The sequence below is a fragment of the Lissotriton vulgaris genome, chromosome 8 (genome assembly GCF_964263255.1).
Source record: "Lissotriton vulgaris chromosome 8, aLisVul1.2, whole genome shotgun sequence".
NCBI classification, from domain to species: domain Eukaryota; kingdom Metazoa; phylum Chordata; class Amphibia; order Caudata; family Salamandridae; genus Lissotriton; species Lissotriton vulgaris.
Genome location: NC_141696.1, coordinates 1,269,094,647 through 1,269,113,763, shown reverse-complemented (window position 1 = coordinate 1,269,113,763; position 19,117 = coordinate 1,269,094,647). Strand labels below are relative to the sequence as shown.

Here is a 19,117-nt window from a genome sequence, read left to right as displayed (position 1 = left end):
TGAACACATGGGAAAAACAAAAAGTCTTATCGGAAGTCCTTCATCTGTGTCGGCACCCTGACCAGCTCCCATAATGCACCACTGTTGCTTCCTCTTCCTTCTCTGCTCAGCAGCAAGATAAGTTGTTTTTGACTTCTCTCCTGGGTTTTGGGGGGTTTTGTCATTGTGTGTCTACTTGTGGGCAAATTTCTTGTATGTGCCTTTATTTGCAGATTCCCCTTTAAATCGCGGGATGCTTCTGGTGTGCCTAACGCGATTTTCAGCCCAGCTAGCAGTGCGGTGCGAGGCACCGCTAAGGGGGCAGACGCTCCTCTCTCTGGTCAGCGTGAGTATGAAGGCATTTCTCACAGCGTTTTCAGCGCGCTGCCTCCAGAGAGCCTGTTCTACCTCCTGCCACCCGGTGTGTCACCCTCAGGGGTCAGATTTACCTGTTTTTCTTCCAGAGGAACGCCCTGGTGGGTCTGTATTTACCTTACATTGACACCCTGCGGGGTCGTAATTTGCACCATTCTTTGGTGGTGCTGTGGGGCGCTTTCCCGGGTGGTTGCCCTGTGGCTGTGAGGGCTGAAGCGTCCCCAGGGCTTGCCCTTGCATTGCGTGCCTGTGAGCCACCCACATTCGTCTGGGCCCCCTCCCAGCTCTAAATTGGTGCCCGAGAGGGTTCCCTTGACTTCTGCTGCCTGAAGCTCCTGTGTGCCTGCGGAGCCTGATTTACCTCATGATGCAGGGGGAGCAGGGCCAGTACCCAGAGGAGGACCCTCTTAACTACGTCCCCAGGGATGATGGTTTCTATCAAGCGGTGGACGCCTCTATTTACAAGGCCGTAGATCAGGCCATGATTCCCCTTGAGCAGCACCTTTCAGCACCCTACGCCCTCTCCCTCTCCCCCCCAGCAAGAGGCCCTGCACTGAAGGGGTAGACACTGACGCATTTGCACGCCTAAAAAGTGCATTTTTAACCCAAGAAGTTCCCCAGCCGGTCCCATTGCCCCAGTTTGACAATTTCCCGCGGACCGCTTCCCCTGAGCCACAGGACGATGGGGATTCCCCAGACACGGATGAGGAAGCATGCTCCTCTAGGTCCTGCCTCCCTACCCAGACCCCTGCTTCGGCTGGGCCATCTTATATGTTGGACCCGGACGGTATTGTCCATCCTCGGTCTTCAGACTTGGTGCCCGGGGACAAAGTGGCCCGTTATGTTGCGAGTCGTCTGGGTAAACATGTAGATAAAGACGCTTGCAGCCGCCTCAGGGTGGAATGCTCAGGCCCCACGTTAGAAGGGAAGGTGGAGTTGACTCCTGATTTTGACCAGAAGATGGCGACATTTTTGGCAAAATTTGTGAGGGATCCTAGTAAGGGCATCGACCACTCATGGCGTAACTGCCAAGATAAGCTGCTGGATGCGGTAGGGCCTATGACCAAAACATTGGACATGGCCGAGGAGGCCAAGGTGTCGGGGAATCTTATCTCCCCGGAGGTTCTCTCTAACTAGGCACAGCGGGCAATTTTGTTCCTCAGGAACACCAACTGCGCACTCTCGACAGAAAGACGGAGGTCACTCCTTATTAAAATAGACCCCAAGTTGGGTGACCTTGCCTTCTCAGAGTACGGTGCTGTGGCGCAAGGGGGCCTGTTCGGGGACCCCTTCGTCAAAGAGTTATGCAAGTTTGTGGCAACCTTCACTTCCCTGGGGGCGCTAGAGGGCGCACGGCAAGAAGGCCACACTTATGTGAGGCTCTGCCAGACTGAGCCCAAATCCGCCAAATATCCGCTTCATCCAGTGTCTACTTCCTAATATCTTGGTAGCAATCTATGCCCGATAATCTGCAGCGCTGGTCTGAGCCGTTTCCGGGCAGCGGCGCCCTTAAACTGCGTGAACTGGTGCCCTGTATCTCCCACCGCGGGTTCTGACGCATGGCGACTGAAGCTGGCCTGCGTATGCCGGGGCTCGCCTGGTGCCTGGCGCGGTGAACGAGGCCCGTCGGCTGGTGGTGCTGTGCCCCGGAGGGGAAGGAAGAATAACATGACTGCCGGAGCGGAGACGGAAGAGGTGTCGGCTGCGGACTGCTGCTGTCAGCTCCAGGACTGTGCAGCCGGCTGCGGTGGGCCTGCAGCTCTGCCCGAGCTGGGTGCGGTGAGTGGGGCTGAGGCCTAGGGGAGGCCGGGGAGGGGAGGCGGCGTGTGGCTGACCTGGGCCCGGCCGTGCAATCTGTGATTGGCGAGGGCGGAGTGTGGGCTGGAGCGGTTGGTTCGTGGCAGCTGGGAGATTGGAGCCGCCGGGGAGCTTCGGATGTTCACAGGCCAGTAAGCTGGGTGGCTAAGTAACCTCCGGCACGTGCAGGCCGAGAATCCCCGACATTGGCTGCTGAAGATTGCCGGGCTGCGGGTTGTGCGCTGCTGGGGACAGCATTGGGAATGGAGGCCTGATCCCTATCTATATCCGACAGCTTGAGTGGGCAATCGGTCGGCAAGCGGACTTAATCCCTAATAGTTTGCTGTAAACTGCTGTTACTTCTGGATTCTTGAGACTGGCTTTGGTGGTGCACCAAATTATATATCTTTGCGGTGTTACGCTCCTGCACGTGTTGCTGTGGAACTGATTGCCTGCCATAGGCATCCCGTCGCCCACTCTTTCGCCATCACAGGTGCTTTATTACCGTTGGTTACCTTTTTCTTTTGCCATTGGCGACATGGGCAGGCCTGATCGAAACCAACCAAAGCTAAACTTTGAGACGCGCAAGTCTGCAATGTCCTCCTCACAGGCCACATCTGATGCTGAGTCAGCGGGAGCGCCGAACTTGGAGGCCACGCTCATAGCTATGCAAAAGACATTACAATCGATAGAAGGTACTATGGAGTTGGTGAACCACAGGCTTGACCAAATGTCAACGCAATTGGAAAGGCAGAATGTGCGAATGGGCGAGGTGGAGCAGAGGGTGTCAGCTACAGAAGATGGTCTTACAACAGTCAATGATAAAGTATTCAACATGGAGCGGGTACTTGCGGTAATCCAAGCCAAGAATGAGCATTTGGAGGGGCGGTCCCGGCGCAACAACATTCGTGTCACGGGGCTGCCGGAATCCACGAATGTGGGCCGGATGGAAGATTTTATAGAGCGTTTGTTTGTGGAAATCTTCGGGTCCGACCAGCTTTCCCGAATGTTTATTGCGGAGCGTGCGCACCACTCCCTGGTGAAGAGGCCAGTGCCGGGTGCACCGCCGCGCCCCATCATTGCTCGCATTTTAAACTATACAGACAGGGATGTACTGCTACGCTTGGCCCGGGAAAAAGGTACTATTGAATATCAAGGCAGCAAGTTGGAGTTTTTTCCTGATTTTACTGTAGCTGTACAAGCGGCGCGGAAAGAATTCAATGGCATGAAACACCTTCTCCGGAAAGAGGAAATACCGTACGCCATGTTGTACCCTGCTCGGCTGCGGATAGGAGCGCCTTCGGATAATAAAATCTTCGCCTCGCCGAAAGCTGCCATGGAGTACGCCAAGAAACAGAAGAAGCGTAAGTGTGACTCCGCTACAGCGCAGGAGGGAGGTGTTGAGATGGACGAAGATAGTTGAATGAAGCCCTGAGCATAACGTGTGGGTTGGTAATTTAAATGGTGTTCACAGGAGCCTTTTCACGTTGGGACTGCTTTCTTTAATTGTACTGATGGCCTTGCCTACTTTAAGCCTTTGCAAAGCATATGCAATGTTGGGAATGATGACTTTTGTGGAACAATGTCTGAGAATGTGATGTTATGATGGCAATGTATTGTTACAGGGGATGGACTTTAGCCCCTCCAATGGTTATGTTTAGGAATTATATAAGTAGCGGGATGCAGGTTCCCAGTGGAAGACGTGGGATGTTCATTCTTGTGGCTTGGTCACATCCCGTGTTTCCACTTACGGGAGTTTCTCGCCTCTACGCCCCCACATATGGGAGTACCCCACAGTCCACTTGCGGTTGGGGTGAGGGAGGGGGGGGGAGGGTGGGTTGGAGACGGCTTTGGCAGGTTGGGGTTGCTGAAGTGGGTGGGGGGATGAAGGGGAGGACAGGGGATTTGGGGTTTGTTCTGTGTCTACAGTTGGTGCGGGTGGGGGTAGGGAGGGAAGGGGATGGCTTTGGCAGGTTGGGGGCACTGGAGTGGGTGAGGGGACGGGGTGGGGGGACTGCGGGATCGGGGTCTGCTGGTTGACATGCTGTTTGGTACAAGGGGGGTTCCCCGGGTGCAGCTACTTGGTTTGTACTTGCGAGCTAATTTTTTGGTTTTTGAAGGCGAGTGACTTGATTATTTGACAGGTGGGAGTCCGTTAGCTATGTATCAGGCTCTACACACTGGTGAACCATATGGATAAGGGAGGCAAGATTACTTGGCTCACCTGGAATGTGCGGGGACTAAACAGACCACAAAAGACCAGACAGGTGCTGGCGTATTTAAATAGACATGATGTGCAGGTAGTCTTCCTGCAAGAGACGCATCTCAGGGGGCAAGCAGCGGAGACAGTGGCTAGACAGTGGGCGGGGACGAGGCTGGCAACTGCATATTCCTCATATGCCCGGGGAGTCATGGTGCTGATTAAGAAGAACATACCGTTTGTGAGTCTTCATGAGGACATTGATAAAGAGGGTCGCTCTATTATTCTGCATGGCAAACTGTGTGGTACACTAATAACAATGATCAACGTCTATGGACCGAATATTGATGATCCTGATTTTTATGTCACTTTATGGAAGAAGGTGCATGCCCTACCTCCATCTGCAATTGTCTGTGGTGGAGATTTGAATGTGACGCTGGATCGTGAATTAGATAGAAAGGATGACCGACAATGCCCGGCTAAAAGAGCGATTGGAGCGGTGTGGGACGGTATGCATGAGCTTGGCCTAGTGGATGTGTGGCGTCTTGGCCACCCTAGCACGAAAGACTATACCTGCTACACGTCTGCGCATGATACCTGGTCACGTCTAGATTATTGGCTTGTGACAAAAGATGTTAGTGGTTGGGTGATGAAGTTGGAGCATTTGCCTCGCACTCTGTCTGATCACGCACCTGTGCTTATGGAGGTATGGTTGTCATCGCATGCGCCTGCGCCATTTTCGTGGCGACTGCAGCCTGGGGCTTTGTCGGATCTGGTCTTGCATGAGAGCTTACGTGAAGTAATTGAGGACTATTTTGTCAGGAATGTTGGCTCTCTGGATGACATGTGCATTGTTTGAGAGGCCTTCACGGTGACTGTGCGTGGGGCATGTATTAGTCTGCAGGCTGGTGTGCTTAAATCACTGAGGGACTCAATGGACAGATTAGAACGTGATCGGTTAGGCCTGGAACGGCACTATGAACGGCAACCGGCGGAATCTCTTTCGGCTGACATATGTCTGAAAGTATAAGGAGCTTGCGGAACAAGAGGTCAAATATTTATCCAAACGCTCTAGGGCACGGTATTTTGGGGAGGGCGGTCGCCCGGGGCGTGGACTGGCAGATAGAATCAAGGAACCATAGGCTAAGCACTGCGGAGTGCAATAAATTAAGGATGGGGATAGATCTGTGACGGATGCGGATGGTATCCTAAACTGTTTTGCGCAATACTACACACAAATGTATGAGCATAGAGAGACGGCTGGTGAGGACGAGATAGCGCAATATTTGGAAGATGTAGCGTTGGTCTGGCTGTCGAAGGGGCAACAGGATTTATTAATGCATCACATCACGGAGGGAGAACTCAGGTAGGCGATTGCGGCTTTGCCGAATGGTAAGGCAGCAGGCACTGACGGTTTGCCATCTGAATTTTATAAAGAATATATGGACTTGCTCTTGCCTCAGCTAGCGACAGTATTTGCTGAGGTTCCAGATCAGGGGCAACTTCCAGCGACGATGCGGGAGGCCCTTCTTGTGACCCTTCCGTAGGCAGGCAAACCACTGGATCAATGTGAGTCCTATCGACCACTGTCCCTGATGAATACAGATGTAAAGATACTTGCCAAAGTGTTGGCGACATGCCTGCGCCTGTTGTTACCCGTTATGATACTGCCAGACCAGTCTGGCTTTGTGCCTCTGCGCTCCACGACACATAATTCGAGAGCTTTATTTGCGGTTCTACATCTACTAAAGCCGGAACTTGCTGCAGTGGCGGTCCTGCTGGACGCTGCCAAAGCGTTTGATTCCGTAGCTTGGAGATATATGATAGCGGTGTTACATCGGATGGGAGTGCCTCACGTCTTCACGTCTTGGGTCACCTTACTTTACACCAATCCGATTGCCCGGGTGCGGGTTTATGGTTGTGTGTCTGGGCCCTTTTCTATACAGAGAGGTATGCGGCAGGGGTGCCCACTCTCACCCTTGCTATATGCCATCGTTTTAGAACCCCTGGCATGTATACTGCGGCAACGACACGCGGCCTCAGCGTTACGTTTCCATCTCAGGTCACTAGCGGTCTCTATGTTTGCCGATGACATGGTTTTGCATGTGCGGGAGACGGACAGGTATCTGGAAGGGGTGATTCGGGAGTATATCCGGTTCGAACGCTTTTTTGGACTATCTATTAATTGGGACAAATCCATACTGTTGCCATTGACAGACGCTACAAGGCCCTTTCAGTTGGAATTCCCCTTGGCGTGGGCCACGGATCCGGTTCGGTACTTGGGGATTTGGGTGCACATAGATTCCCAAGAAATAATTTGAGCTAATTATGGGGTAGCGATTTCGAAGCTGGAGGATCAGGTGGCTCGCTGGACGCGTCTACCCCTTTCATTTGCTGACCGGGTTGCCCTGATCAAGATGGTGGTGTCACCTAAGATTCTGTATTATTTTGTCCCCTCGTCCTAACGTCTCATTTTTTTGCTACGCTTCAGTCCTTATTAGTCACTCTGGCTTGGGGGGAAAGAAACCGCGCGTGAAGTGGGACACTCTGACCAAGCCCTATGAACTGGGCGGGTTTGCTATGCCAGATATGCGTTTGTACTATCTATGTGCCCAGGCACATTTCGCCTACTACTGGGTTTCGGCACCGCCATATACTCCCCACGTGGCAATTGAGGCAGGAGCGGTATATCCGCTACCCTTAAAGGCAATGATAGTGAACCCACATTCGGTATATGGGAAGGGCGAAGTGGACACTGTGCAGTGCACTGCTAAAGCTTGGAAGGAACTTGGGAGACGTGCGGACCGACTGCCGCTGTATGCTCCAGCCATGCCTTTACTGCATCATGCCGACATCTCAGTGTCGAGAGAGGTAGGGGCCCTTCAGTTGTTGCAGGGTGCCGGGATACAGACTATGGGAGATGTTTTTCCGGCGGGCCAATTTATTCCACTACAAAGCTTATTGAACCTTGGGAAGAACGGAACCATGGCTTCTTTAACATACGTCAGGCTGCGGGCTACGGTGCGCGATCTGTATCCAACTTTTCCTGCAGAACCGCCTGTGCTGGGCGCATTGCAGTTGATGTATACTGCGACTACTCGTGTGAAGTTGATTTCGCGGCTGTATAGAGCATCACAGGTGGATGAAGGGGGTATGAATGTGGCTGCGAGAGCTCGATGGGATGCCTGTTTGATGGAACCACTGACTGATGACTAATGTTCTGAAAGCTGTGACATGACCGGCAATTTCGCCGCTAACGGTAATTTTAGGCTCATACACTATAAGTTTTTACAGCAGTGGTACTACACGCCGGCGCAACTTACTAAATATGGTCTACGCCAATCGGCTGTCTGCTTGCGTTGTGGGATGGATGAGGCTGACTTTATACATTTGGCTTGGGTGTGCACCCGGGTGCTTGAGTTTTGGACGGATGTAACTACGGCGTTGTCTGAAATGACGAGGGTGGCGATTGCTTGTGACCCGCGCATATGTTTGCTTGGCATTGTGTCCGGCGAACCGGCGGGAATGAGACGCTTGGTGGTTTTAGCATTACAGCTAGCCAAGCGCAGAGTGGCTGTTTGCTGGGGAGGGAGGCGGGAGCCTAATGTTAAAACCTGGTTGCAAGATTTGGCGTACTGCCGTGATCAGTTGACATGCTATTATGAGGAACTCCCCACTGCCTCGCGTCCGTGAGACATTTGGGGCCCTTACACTGCGTATATGCTTTCCAATATCACTGATGAATGATAATATACACTATTTGTCTCTGCCTCACTCAACCGTTGCTTTCACGCTACTGTTGTCTCGAGCACTGCCTTCTGCCTTGTTGTTGGCATAGTACTGCTCATATAAATACAGGAATGAGGCACTGCACAGGTTACCTGCACTCCACTGCACATGGGCTCCCCTCTTCTGTTATCTATTGATGACGCCTTCATGAACTTGTTTTATTTTACTTTCCTTCTCGGTATGCATCTTCATATATGTACAAATGTGAGCATCACCCTGGCCGCACACAGGACTGAGGACAGTTTGTTTCGCTTACTTTTTGTACTCTACTCTATTTGTTGTGGGGTGCTGGCCTGATAGGATCCTGGGGGTTGATGGGGGGGGGGGGGAGCTGTTTGTTTATGCGTTTATTTATAGCATATGTAAAATGAAAGGCCGATAGTATATCCTAAATAAGAAATGCAGGATCTGAGTATACCAATTTTTATGTCGCTACGCCGCCGGACCTTTGTTTGTCGGCTGAAGGGCTGTGTTAATGCAACTGGAATGACATGCATTTGTGATCAACACGGCCGGCCCCTTAGGGATGTAGGCCAGATGCTGTGTTCTTGCAGAATTGTAAAATAAAGGTCTTCAAAAACAAAAACAAAAAAAAAAACCTTCACTTCCCTGGACAGGGCACAGTCCAACATCAGGAAGGTCTTTGCCCGTCGGGTTTTCGAAAGGGCCAGACGTGGCAGGGGCCGCTCGTTAGGCCGTGGCAACACCTCCGATCGGGGGCAAGGGTCCGGCCGTGGGCAATTCCAAGACAACGCCCGCTTCAATAATTTCTACCCGACGAGAGGACAAAGGTTCTGTGTCAGAGGAGGCCAAAGAGGACAGCAGCAGTGTGCTGGAAGAGGTGAGTGTACTGCCCTCGGCAAGCTTGAGGGTAGGGGGGTGCTTCCCAGCTTGGGTTTCCCTAACAAGCGATGCTTGGGTGCTGCAGACGGACCCGGCCTTCCAGCTGGAGTTTCATGGCCGTCCATGTCAGCCGTATCGTCCTCGCCCCATTACTTTCTCGCAGCGAGATGCAAAATTGGTGGTCGAAGAGGTATTCGCCCTCCTCCAAAAAGGGGCGATTTATTGCACGCGCGAGCATCCACGGGGTTTTCTCAGCAATCTCTTTTTGGTCGACAAGGTCGATGGTGGCCGGCAGCCAGTCATCAACTTGAAATAATTCAACGAGTGGCTGGTATACTACCATTTCAAGATGGAGGGCATACACCTCCTGCAGGATGTGTTGCGTTCGTCTGGTTGGTTGGTGAGACTCGACCTGAAGGACACGTACCTGACGGTGCCTATTTTTTCCCCCACCATCGGCGCATCCTTCAGTTCAGTTGGGACTGTCAGGTTTACAAGTTCACCACACTCCTTTCGGACTCTCCTCCGCTCCGTGGTGCTTCACAAAGGTCCTTCGGCCGGTAGTGGAGCTCCTGCGGGTGCGGCGTATGAGGATGATCGTTAACCTGGACGATCTGCTGTTTTTGAACCAGTGTCCCAATCGGCTGTCGTCACAGTTGCAAACTGCAGTCAACCTCCTTCAAAGGTTGGGATTCGTTATCAATGAAAAGAAGTCCCCCTTGGTTCCCGCCCAGTGTGCAACTTTTTTGGAGTTCAACATAGACTCAGTGTCTTCCACCCTGAGTCTTCCCGCCAGGAAAATGGCAAAGATCAGGCACGAGGGATGCCAAACTCTGGCGAAGCCTCAGATATCTCTCCGTCAGTTGGCGCGGTTGGTCGGTCTCCTTTCATCTTCAATTCAGGCCATATTCCCGGGACCCCTTCATTACCGAGCCATGCAACGTTTGAAGGCATATCACCTCAGGCAAGGTCTAACGTACTTTCAGCTGATTCCGTTGTCGGAGGAAGTACGGGACGAAATGCAATGGTCGCTCACGCACATGGAGGCCTGGAATAGCTGTGCGATATTAGGTTCAGCTCCGGACATAGTTATCGAGTCGGACGCCAGTCGCTCCGGCTGGGGGGCCAGGTGTGGAGACTTTCCTACAGGTGGCGCCTGGTCCACTCACGAGTAGTCGTAACACATCAACTGCTTGAAGTTACTAGAGGGGTCTTTTGCTGTTCAGTGCTGGACGAAGGACAGGGTGCAGTTGTGTGCCCTCCTCAGGATGGACAATGTCTCGACGGTCCGGTATATCAACCACCTAGGGGGTACCAGATCCAAGATGCTGGCGGACCTAGCCAGGGGTTTTGGCACTTTTGCCTGGACCACCAGGTATCGGTCACAGCAGAGTACCTGCCGGGACAACAGAACGGGGTGGCCGATTGGCACTACCGTCACCTTCAGGATGCCAGCGTGTGGAAGCTGGACCCTCAAGTTTTCTCCTTCCTGTCGGAGAAGTGGGGTCCCTTATTGGTGGATCTGTTTGCATCGTGCCTGGAGCATCAACTTCCGAGGTTCTTCAGTTGGCGCCCGGATCCACTGGCGGTAGTGACGGATGCTTTTCTCCAGGATTGGTCAGGCGAACAGGGGTATGCGTTTCTCTCGTTTTCCATGATAACGCGAGTGTCGGCGCTGCTGCAGCGCCAGTTGGCGGAGGTAGTGTTGATCATGCCATGGTGGAGGTCTCAAGTTTGGTTTCCGGTTCTACTGGAACTTTCTTGGGATTTTGCAATCCAACTCCCCCACTCTCCTCACATTCTGCTCAATCCCGACCTTGTTCCCCACCGGTTAGTCCAGGAGGGATCTCTAAGGCTGATGGCCTGGAGGATCTCCGGCGTACTGGTTGCTCCCAGGCCTTTCGAGAAAGGCTGAAGACCTGCTCTCCAAGGCATGGGCAGATAGCACGACAAAGAGATACAGATCAGCCTGGATTAGATGGCCTAGTTGGTGTGTGCGACAGGGTTTTGATCCCGTGGGGCAAGATGTAGTTCACGTCCTTAATTTCTTGGCGAGTTTGGCTGAGGAGGGTCTGGCCTACCGGTCAATCAGCACCTTCCGATCGGCGATCTCGGCTGGTCATGTGGTGGTGCAGGCTTCCCCAGTGGGTGAACATCCCTTGGTGTGCCGGCTCCTGAGAGGGATTCGCCTCTCGCTGCCCCCGGAGCCACATTACTCGGTCCTCTGGGACGTGAACAGGGTTTTGAACCTCTTTCTTTCTTGGCAACTGAATAGGTTTCTTTCTCATAAGGAAGTAACAGCCAAATTGGCAATTCTGTTGTGTCATGTTACCTGCAGGCGGGTTTCGGATGTACAAGCCCTAGACATTTCTGCCAGAGTGTTTTCACTGGACGGAGTGTCCTTCACAGTAAGTAGAAGAACTAAATCCAACACAAGGGTTATTTCATATCCGGTTTTTCCAGATTCCCCTAAACTGTGTGTAGTGCAGTGCCTCCGTGCTTATGAAGAAATGACTGATGAAAGACAGCTTCTCATTGCATTGCGTAAACCGTACAAAGCAGTTTCATCCACAACAATTGCCAGGTGGGTGCGTTGGGTAATGCAGGAGGCGGGGATTGATACTAAGCAATTTGGTGCTCATTCGGCGAGAGGGGCGATGGCCTCTAATGCTTTTGCCCTAGGGGCAAGATTAGAGGATCTGATGCGGGCGGCCGATTGGTCGAAGGCTAGGCAAATTTGCATTCATGATCAATTTGTACTTCATTGCAAATCAGCCAAAGCGAAGAGCTCTAGCTCAAGAATAAACGTCTCTTACAGCAACTGTTTTGGTGTGTGCTTACTTACTTCACCCACTTTTCACTTTCTTACCCCTCACCAGCCTCCTGGGATTTGGCATTACAGTGGTATAACGCAGAATACATTTTAAGAAGTAATGGATCTGAGAAATGCAGTGAAGATCCTTTCAAAGTATTACCACCCACCAAATGAGGTGCCATAATTAGGTTTGCTGATAAAATTGCATGCTCTTCTGAGGTTCAGTGAATTCTGAACCTGGGTCATAAAGGTTATGGTTCCTTTACGATTTTGGTAACATCGAACCGTAAATAGTGAGCTCAGCAAGCATGAGTGTTTTCGTCATGTTACACCGATGGATTCACTATGTATTTGACGATTTCGTTCTGAACCATGGGTTCCATTTTGTGCATAGCAGCCATTTTGTAGTTGCCCTGACATAGGCTGATGACTTTAGCTGACTGCTGGATGACCTGAGTGAACTGACCCTGTTGCCTGAAGCTGACCTTGTTAGACCAGTTTCTTGACCAGTAGCTGATCAAGATTAGGATCAAAGAGCAGGACATTGTTGAGTTTATTGTACACGCACACACCCCTTTATCTTGCTCCTATCGGTTTCTGTTCCTTCTTTATAGTCTATTTATGATGTGGGCTGCGGGCCCTTTTATTATGGGTTTTGTCCAGTTTGTCTAAAGAAGAATGTTTATCTTGGGTTTGTTTGATGATTAATTATGGGCTGGACAACTGAAATGTGGGTTTGTCATCATACAATGCTTTGGTCGTGTATACATGGGATTGGTCAAACTGTAAATAAGGAATGTTGGGGTTTCTGCATGCTTGCAAAAGCTAGGACTGCCCCTTACCTTTGTGCTGAGTCATGTAACCCTAAAACATATAAAAGGCCTCTGTCCTCTTTATTCCTCAGACTACCTCATTCAGTTACTACGGTTTCTGTGTGACGTGGCCTCATTTATTAAAATGTAATAAAGATATTTTTTCATATTTCAGCTTCTGTGCCAAGTTCTTTATTGATATTAGGAAGACCCCTGAGAATGGAGATTTTGAATTTCCTCACTTCTCTTATGGGGTTGAGTCAACACAGGATTTTGTTGCTAATATTTAAGCTGGCAGTTGAAATAGCTGTCGAGTCAGGGTAAATGTTTCTGCAAAAACTTTCTTTACAGTGAAGCACCATCTTTTGAGCGCAAATATCATGCTGGGCTGGAATCAAACAATATGGTACGTCCACGTATAGTTATGACATCATTATCATCTCATCAATGCTTACTAGTCTTGTTGTGCTTGGCCATTTTACCTGGGGTTTTAGCCATTGTTCCTTGCAAGGCCCGGTGCCCAAAGGTGGGATAGCCAACCAGCTGAGCCAAAGTATGCCGGCTGCTGAGCAGTTCCTCAAGGCACTTTAGCTGGTTGGCATTGGGGTAAAGGAAAATCTTGTACGCAGCTTCTCGTACCTGAGGAGATACAACAAAACAAAGTCAAACTCACTCAAGGATGCGTATTTTACGTAAAGGTTATTTAAAAACAGTTATCCAGATTTACAAACATTTGCACAAATGGGATGTACCTCTAGGCCACGGTACCGAGATGCACAGAACAGCACTTCATTGCACCCAATTAAGTGCTTTACACTGGGGTCAGGCATTTACTGGTTCCATTGATAAGTTCTTTATTTTGAGTATTGTAATGTAATGTAATGTAATGTAATATTGCATTTATACCGCGCAGCTGTCGCTCCAAGGACCATCTAGGCGCCCATTTTTTACCAAGATCCATCACACGGTCAGGCTGCTTGTGGTAGTTAGTCCCCCTGTCACACTAGTGCACTAGCGCAGGTATCCTGTAAATTAAAAACCCAGAATTTCAGAGCCTTTCGAAATTTGGATTCCTGCTCCAGTGCCAATGTTGAGGGGGAAGAGTGTTCCAGGCTTTTGAGCCTAGGACTGGCAGTGATTTACCTACTCTCGTGCTAAGTCTGAAAGCTGGGACCGACAGAAGGTTAGCACTTGAGGACCTCAAGGTACGTGGAGGTCGGTACCTAGAGAACTTCCCCCCGTAGATATTTCGGCCCTTGGGAGTGAACGGCTCTAAAGGTGATAATCAGGATCTTAAAAAGGACCCGTTTAATTATCGGTAGCCAGTGCAAAGTTTTTAATGCTGCCGATGCTGATGATCTCCTCGCCCATTTCAGCACTGGCCTAGCTGCTGCATGTTGCACCATCTGGAGTTTATGAGTAACAACTTTGTTTGTCCCTGTGTATAGGCTATTACAATAGTCTATCGTTGATATCACAAGGGCGACCGTTACCGTCTTCCTAGCCGCCAGAGGAAGTAGATCGAAAAACTTCCTTAATCCCTTGATGAAACCGAAGCAGGTCCCAGCTACTGTCAGTGCTTGTTGCTTAAAAGACAGGGCGGTGTAAAAGTTGATCCCCAAATTACGAGCAGAATTGGTGGTGTGAGGTGGTATCCCTGCCTTCTCCGGCCATCATAGTTTGGAGACAAAATAGTTTTGTGGGCCCATTGGCATCTTCTCTGTCTTGCCCGAATTACATTTCAAATGGTTCCTCCCCATCCAATCGAAAGTGGCTGGTGAGGCAACATTTAAGATTTTCTTCCCAGTCCTGAGTATCTTTATCAAGGACCAGGATGTAGTGTTCTTGCATCTGGTTTATGTTATACATGCTCTCTCCACTACCAGTCCAGCTTGTAGAATGTTGCAGCTATGATGCGCAAGAGAATGTTAGGATTCAGTGGGCTGAGGTCTACAGTTGGCATTGGGCTGAGCATCATGCTGGATGCTCCTGGTGGGGCTGATTTACCAGCTTATCTGCATAACCTTAAATAAACATCTAAACATCATCTACCGCGTGGGACTCAATTGAGTCCCACGCGGTAGATGATAGATCGCCAACTGGTCCACAGGGCCATTCCCCGTGCTGTTCCCTTCTCCTGACTCCATGGCAGGGACTGCAAAGTCCTTCGTGAGGCCCTGTACTTTTTCCTCAAAGTAGTCTGCAATAGTGTTAAGAGACTCTCAGAGGGCGGGATTTCTTGCACTAATATCCTGGGATTATTAAAGCTATTTACAATCTTAAAGATGGCTTTTTGTTTGTTGCTTGACGATTCTACTGCTGCAGTGTAGAATTTAATTTTTGCTTGTTTAACGAGTGCGTGATATGAACTCCTAGCTATTTTATAATTACAGCGCTCGTCATCACGATAGTCTTTCCGCCATTTTAGTTCGGCTCTCCGTACCTCCCTTTGTTTTATTTTAAGTGACTGATCAAACCAAGGAGATGATAGTCTCTTATGTGCTGGCCTATTTCCACTTTTCATAGGACCCGCCTTAGCTTTGATCTCGGAAATCCATTCCCTGAAAATTGTATTGTCTGTTTCCAGATTACCTACCAAATGGGGCCTGCAATCACTGGCCATTGCAGTCAATTCCGAGTGGCTCATGATAGCTTTCCACCCTTCGTTTCTAGCCTGGGTGCTTTTTCCTGACAGCTTGGCCTTCGCAGTACCCTCAAGCAGGAGATTGCAAGGTATCAGCGCATGATCCGTCCATGGTTGGATTTTAGGGTGCTCGACCCCGAGTATGGCTAGATTGGAAGATATACAGTCTATGGTATGACTCGCCTTATGCGTGGACTGTGTGGTAAGAGTAACTAGTCCCAGTACATCCATAGCGTCTCTAAACGAAATTGCTGCAACATCTGTAGGGGAATCGAGATGGATATTAATGTCCCCAAGTACCGTGAAATTAGAAAACCGAAGTGCCAGATTACTAAAGACCTCTCCGATACTTTCCAAGAAGCCCTTATAAGGGCCCGGGGCGATAGATCAAAGCACCGCAAACGTGAAGGTGTCATTCACAGTGCAGTTCAGAGAGTCCTTATGAATAATCGCCACACCTCCCCCCGTTTTTCCCCTCTATCCGCCCTTTGGATGCAATATCCAGGTGGTAGGGCGTACACTATGTCTGGGTTACACCAGGGTTTGAGCCACATTTCCGTAATAAAAAGACAGTCCATATTTTCTTCAGTTATTAGATCTTAAATAAAGTTTTAGGGACGGAGGAAGAGGCAGAACATGCAGACTATGTTTACAGCACCGAACTGCTTTTTCACCCCAAAAATTAATTTCGATAGCTTTTTGCTAGCAAGATATGGCAAGGGACACCTCTGGGGGTGTAATCATTACCAATAAACTACAAATTAAAATCATGACCAAACTGCCATGTTTAAATGAACCAAAATTAAGAAAAATTGGGAAACACCGGATCTGATAGCAGCTGGGTTAAAGCTGTATCATATAAATCATTTTCATAATGCTCTCTGAAAACCTGGTGTCCTTTCAACAGCTCCCTAATGTTATAACTGTGTTATCTTGCTGCTCCTTCCATTTGCGCTTTCACAAGTTTATGTTGCAGCCACCATTCTAAACAAGCATTGGCAATGTCAATAAGTCTGGCTTATGAATGCACTTTCAAGCTAGACCTGAAAATGCATGTAAATTGCTCACTACCCTCCGCCCATCTGTGCTTCTGCCAGAGAAAAACACCATACATTATCTAATTATATAAGACACGTTAATAGCATTACAATGGCATGTGTGTACCCCTGTAAGCTCAAGCTCAGGCAGCTGGATAAACAGAATGATCACAGCTGTGTGGAGGGCAAGCAATTTCTGTGGAAGCACACAACTTCTGTCCAATAAAACCATGTACTCCTGACAACAACTGTGATGTCAAGCCAGACCATAAAAAGCCTCTGGCCTGCTTCCATTTCCAATATCAAGGATGTTTTTTTTAACGATGTCTCCACCAAGTTGAAAGTCACAAAAACAGCACATAAAACCCTAACATAACCATCTAGAAAGCAGGCATAAGAAACCGAGTTGGGTCGACTGCACAACCCTAATTAAATCAATCACTATTCTAAGTCCACTTCAAATACACATTAATGCTTTAACTCTCATTTTTAGCTGAATCTAAAGATAATAACCATTGCTGATCCCAGTTCTAGAATCAGTATGTTCAAAATAAAATGAGAATGAAAAGGCAGGCATCATGAATCGAGCTATACATGCCTGTGCAGCAGTGAGTCTTGTAAAATGCCCCTTCCATTTCAATCATTGGTCTCCCAAATAAAGATGACTGACTGGAGCTGCATTCAACTGTATGACCTATGGCCTCAATTAAGAGTGCCCTGGTGTCCTGCGCAATAATTATCGCACCCGATAAAGTCCAGCAGTGAGGTGTTATTGGGTGTTGCAATAATTGCGGATTCTGTTTTGCCCTTAAAAACAGGGCATCATCTTTCTCCAAGAAACCCATCGTTTACGCACTGACACTTCGCGCATGTCTCACCCTAAGTTTCCTATACAATCCTGGGTCTGTACACAAACTAAGACAGAGGGGTAGCCGTTCTTTTTAAAGCAGCTCTTCCCAGGCAGATCACAGGCACCATACGGGATAAGGAAGGTCGGTTCCTCAAGCTGGCGATCTTATTGCAGTGCAAGACACTTACCTTGCTTGACGTATACGCGCCCAATCAAGTACAGGATGCTTTTCTCCGCAACCTTTTTCGGAACTTACTCTCTCAGGAACCTACCCCATCATTTTTGGAGGCGATTTTAATGTCGGGACTGCACCACCTCTTTTTTCCAGGGAGCAGGGGCTATGTCTGCAGTGCTAAAACGTGACATAGACGCTCTGGGCCTCATAGATGCCGGGCACTACCGGGAGCCGGAAGAATAGGACAATGCTTTCTATTCCCATGCCCACCGCTCTTATTCCGGTATTGATTATTTCTTTATATCCCAATCGCTCATTCGCTCCTTGGACTCTGCGTTGATTTCAGACATATCCATCTCAGACCATGCCCACTTAGAAATCACCCTGTCCGGTGTGGGAAGACACCCGAGCTCCATCCCTTGGTGTTGCCTTCCCCCGCGATCAAGTAGATGTGGCTGAACTACGATAGGCCATACAATCATATTTCACTACTAATGACCTCCCGGAAACTCTCAAACACATTTTGTGGGACGCTTTTAAAGCCACGATCCGGGGTACCATTACCTCTATCTCTATAGCTCACAGGCGGGAATCCCGCTGAGTAGAAGATAACCTTACAAGCGACATTAAAACTTTGGAGCAGCAAAGCCATAGGGTGCCCTCTCTTTCAACACGTAAGAGGCTGGCCTCGCTACGGGGCCAACTCAAAGCTCTTCAAGTGAATAAAGCGGAACACGCCCTCCTGGCGCTAAAACTTAAATTTTACGGAGGGGATAACAGGGTGGGTTCCATGCTGGCGCATCACCTCCGCCTTTTGGTATCCTGTGGCCACATCCCTAAGATTGCCTTGCTGGGAGGGGGGTGGGCCATTTCAGAACGAGCTAAACAGCTAGAATTTAGCACGTTCTTTTCCAATCTGTATAACCAGGGGGATACCTGTGTGGATCAGATAGACCCCTTTCTGGCAACCTGCCCCTAGACGCCATTACTTCCTTTTATAAGCAGCAGCTGGAGGAGCCCATCACAGCAACCAAACTTCAAAAAGCATTGAAGAGCATGCCAGTTGGAAAATCACCAGGCCCGATGGACTAACACAGGCATTTTATCGCCTCTTTCTTCCGGGGCTCCAGGCCCCTTTACCGCGCCTCTTTAATTCTTTTGCAGAGACCGGGACTGTAACTCAGACGATAGCCGATGCTGAGATCGTGCTTATCCCCAAGCCAGGAAAAGACCCCACTGCCACATATAGGCCTATTTCTCTATTGAATGTAGATGCTAAAATGCACACCAAAATCCTCGCCTGACGCCTTGCTCCTCATCTCCCAGGCCTAATCGAGCTAGACCAGGTAGGCTTCATACAGGATCGTCAGGGAGCTGACAATATTCGCCAAGTAGCTCATCTAGTGCAAAAGGCTCAACATCACAATATACCTGCCTTTCTGCTCTCTCTTGCCGCTGAGAAGGCCTTCGACCAGGTTGGCTGGTCTTTTCTCCGGGCGGTCCTCCATCGTATAGGTCTTGGGCCAGTTATGATCGCACAAATTATGGCCCCATTCGCGGCGCATTCAACACGCATCCGTGATAATGGTCTCCTTACCCCCTCCTTCTCCATTCGCAAGGGCACGTGCCAGGGGTGCCCGCTCTCACCTCTACTTTTTGCTCTTGCTGTGGAATCCCTGGCGATTGCCATCCGGCAATCGGAGAACATCCGGGTCATTCGAATGGGGGGGGACCGAACACAAGATTGCCCTCTTCGCTGACGATCTTCTCTTGACGCTCGTGAATCCTGTGAGTTCTCTCC

At 49.7% G+C, this 19,117-nt stretch overlaps 1 protein-coding gene across 1 annotated transcript in view; it reads right to left on the bottom strand.

Moving 5' to 3' along the window:
- Positions 1-19,117, bottom strand: part of MIPEP (mitochondrial intermediate peptidase) — an 833,321-nt gene that overhangs the window by 696,999 nt on the left and 117,205 nt on the right. Inside the window, exon 7 of the mRNA XM_086935192.1 lies at positions 13,093-13,249. Coding sequence (XP_086791318.1) covers positions 13,093-13,249 — 157 coding nt within the window. The remainder of the gene's footprint in view (positions 1-13,092; positions 13,250-19,117) is intronic.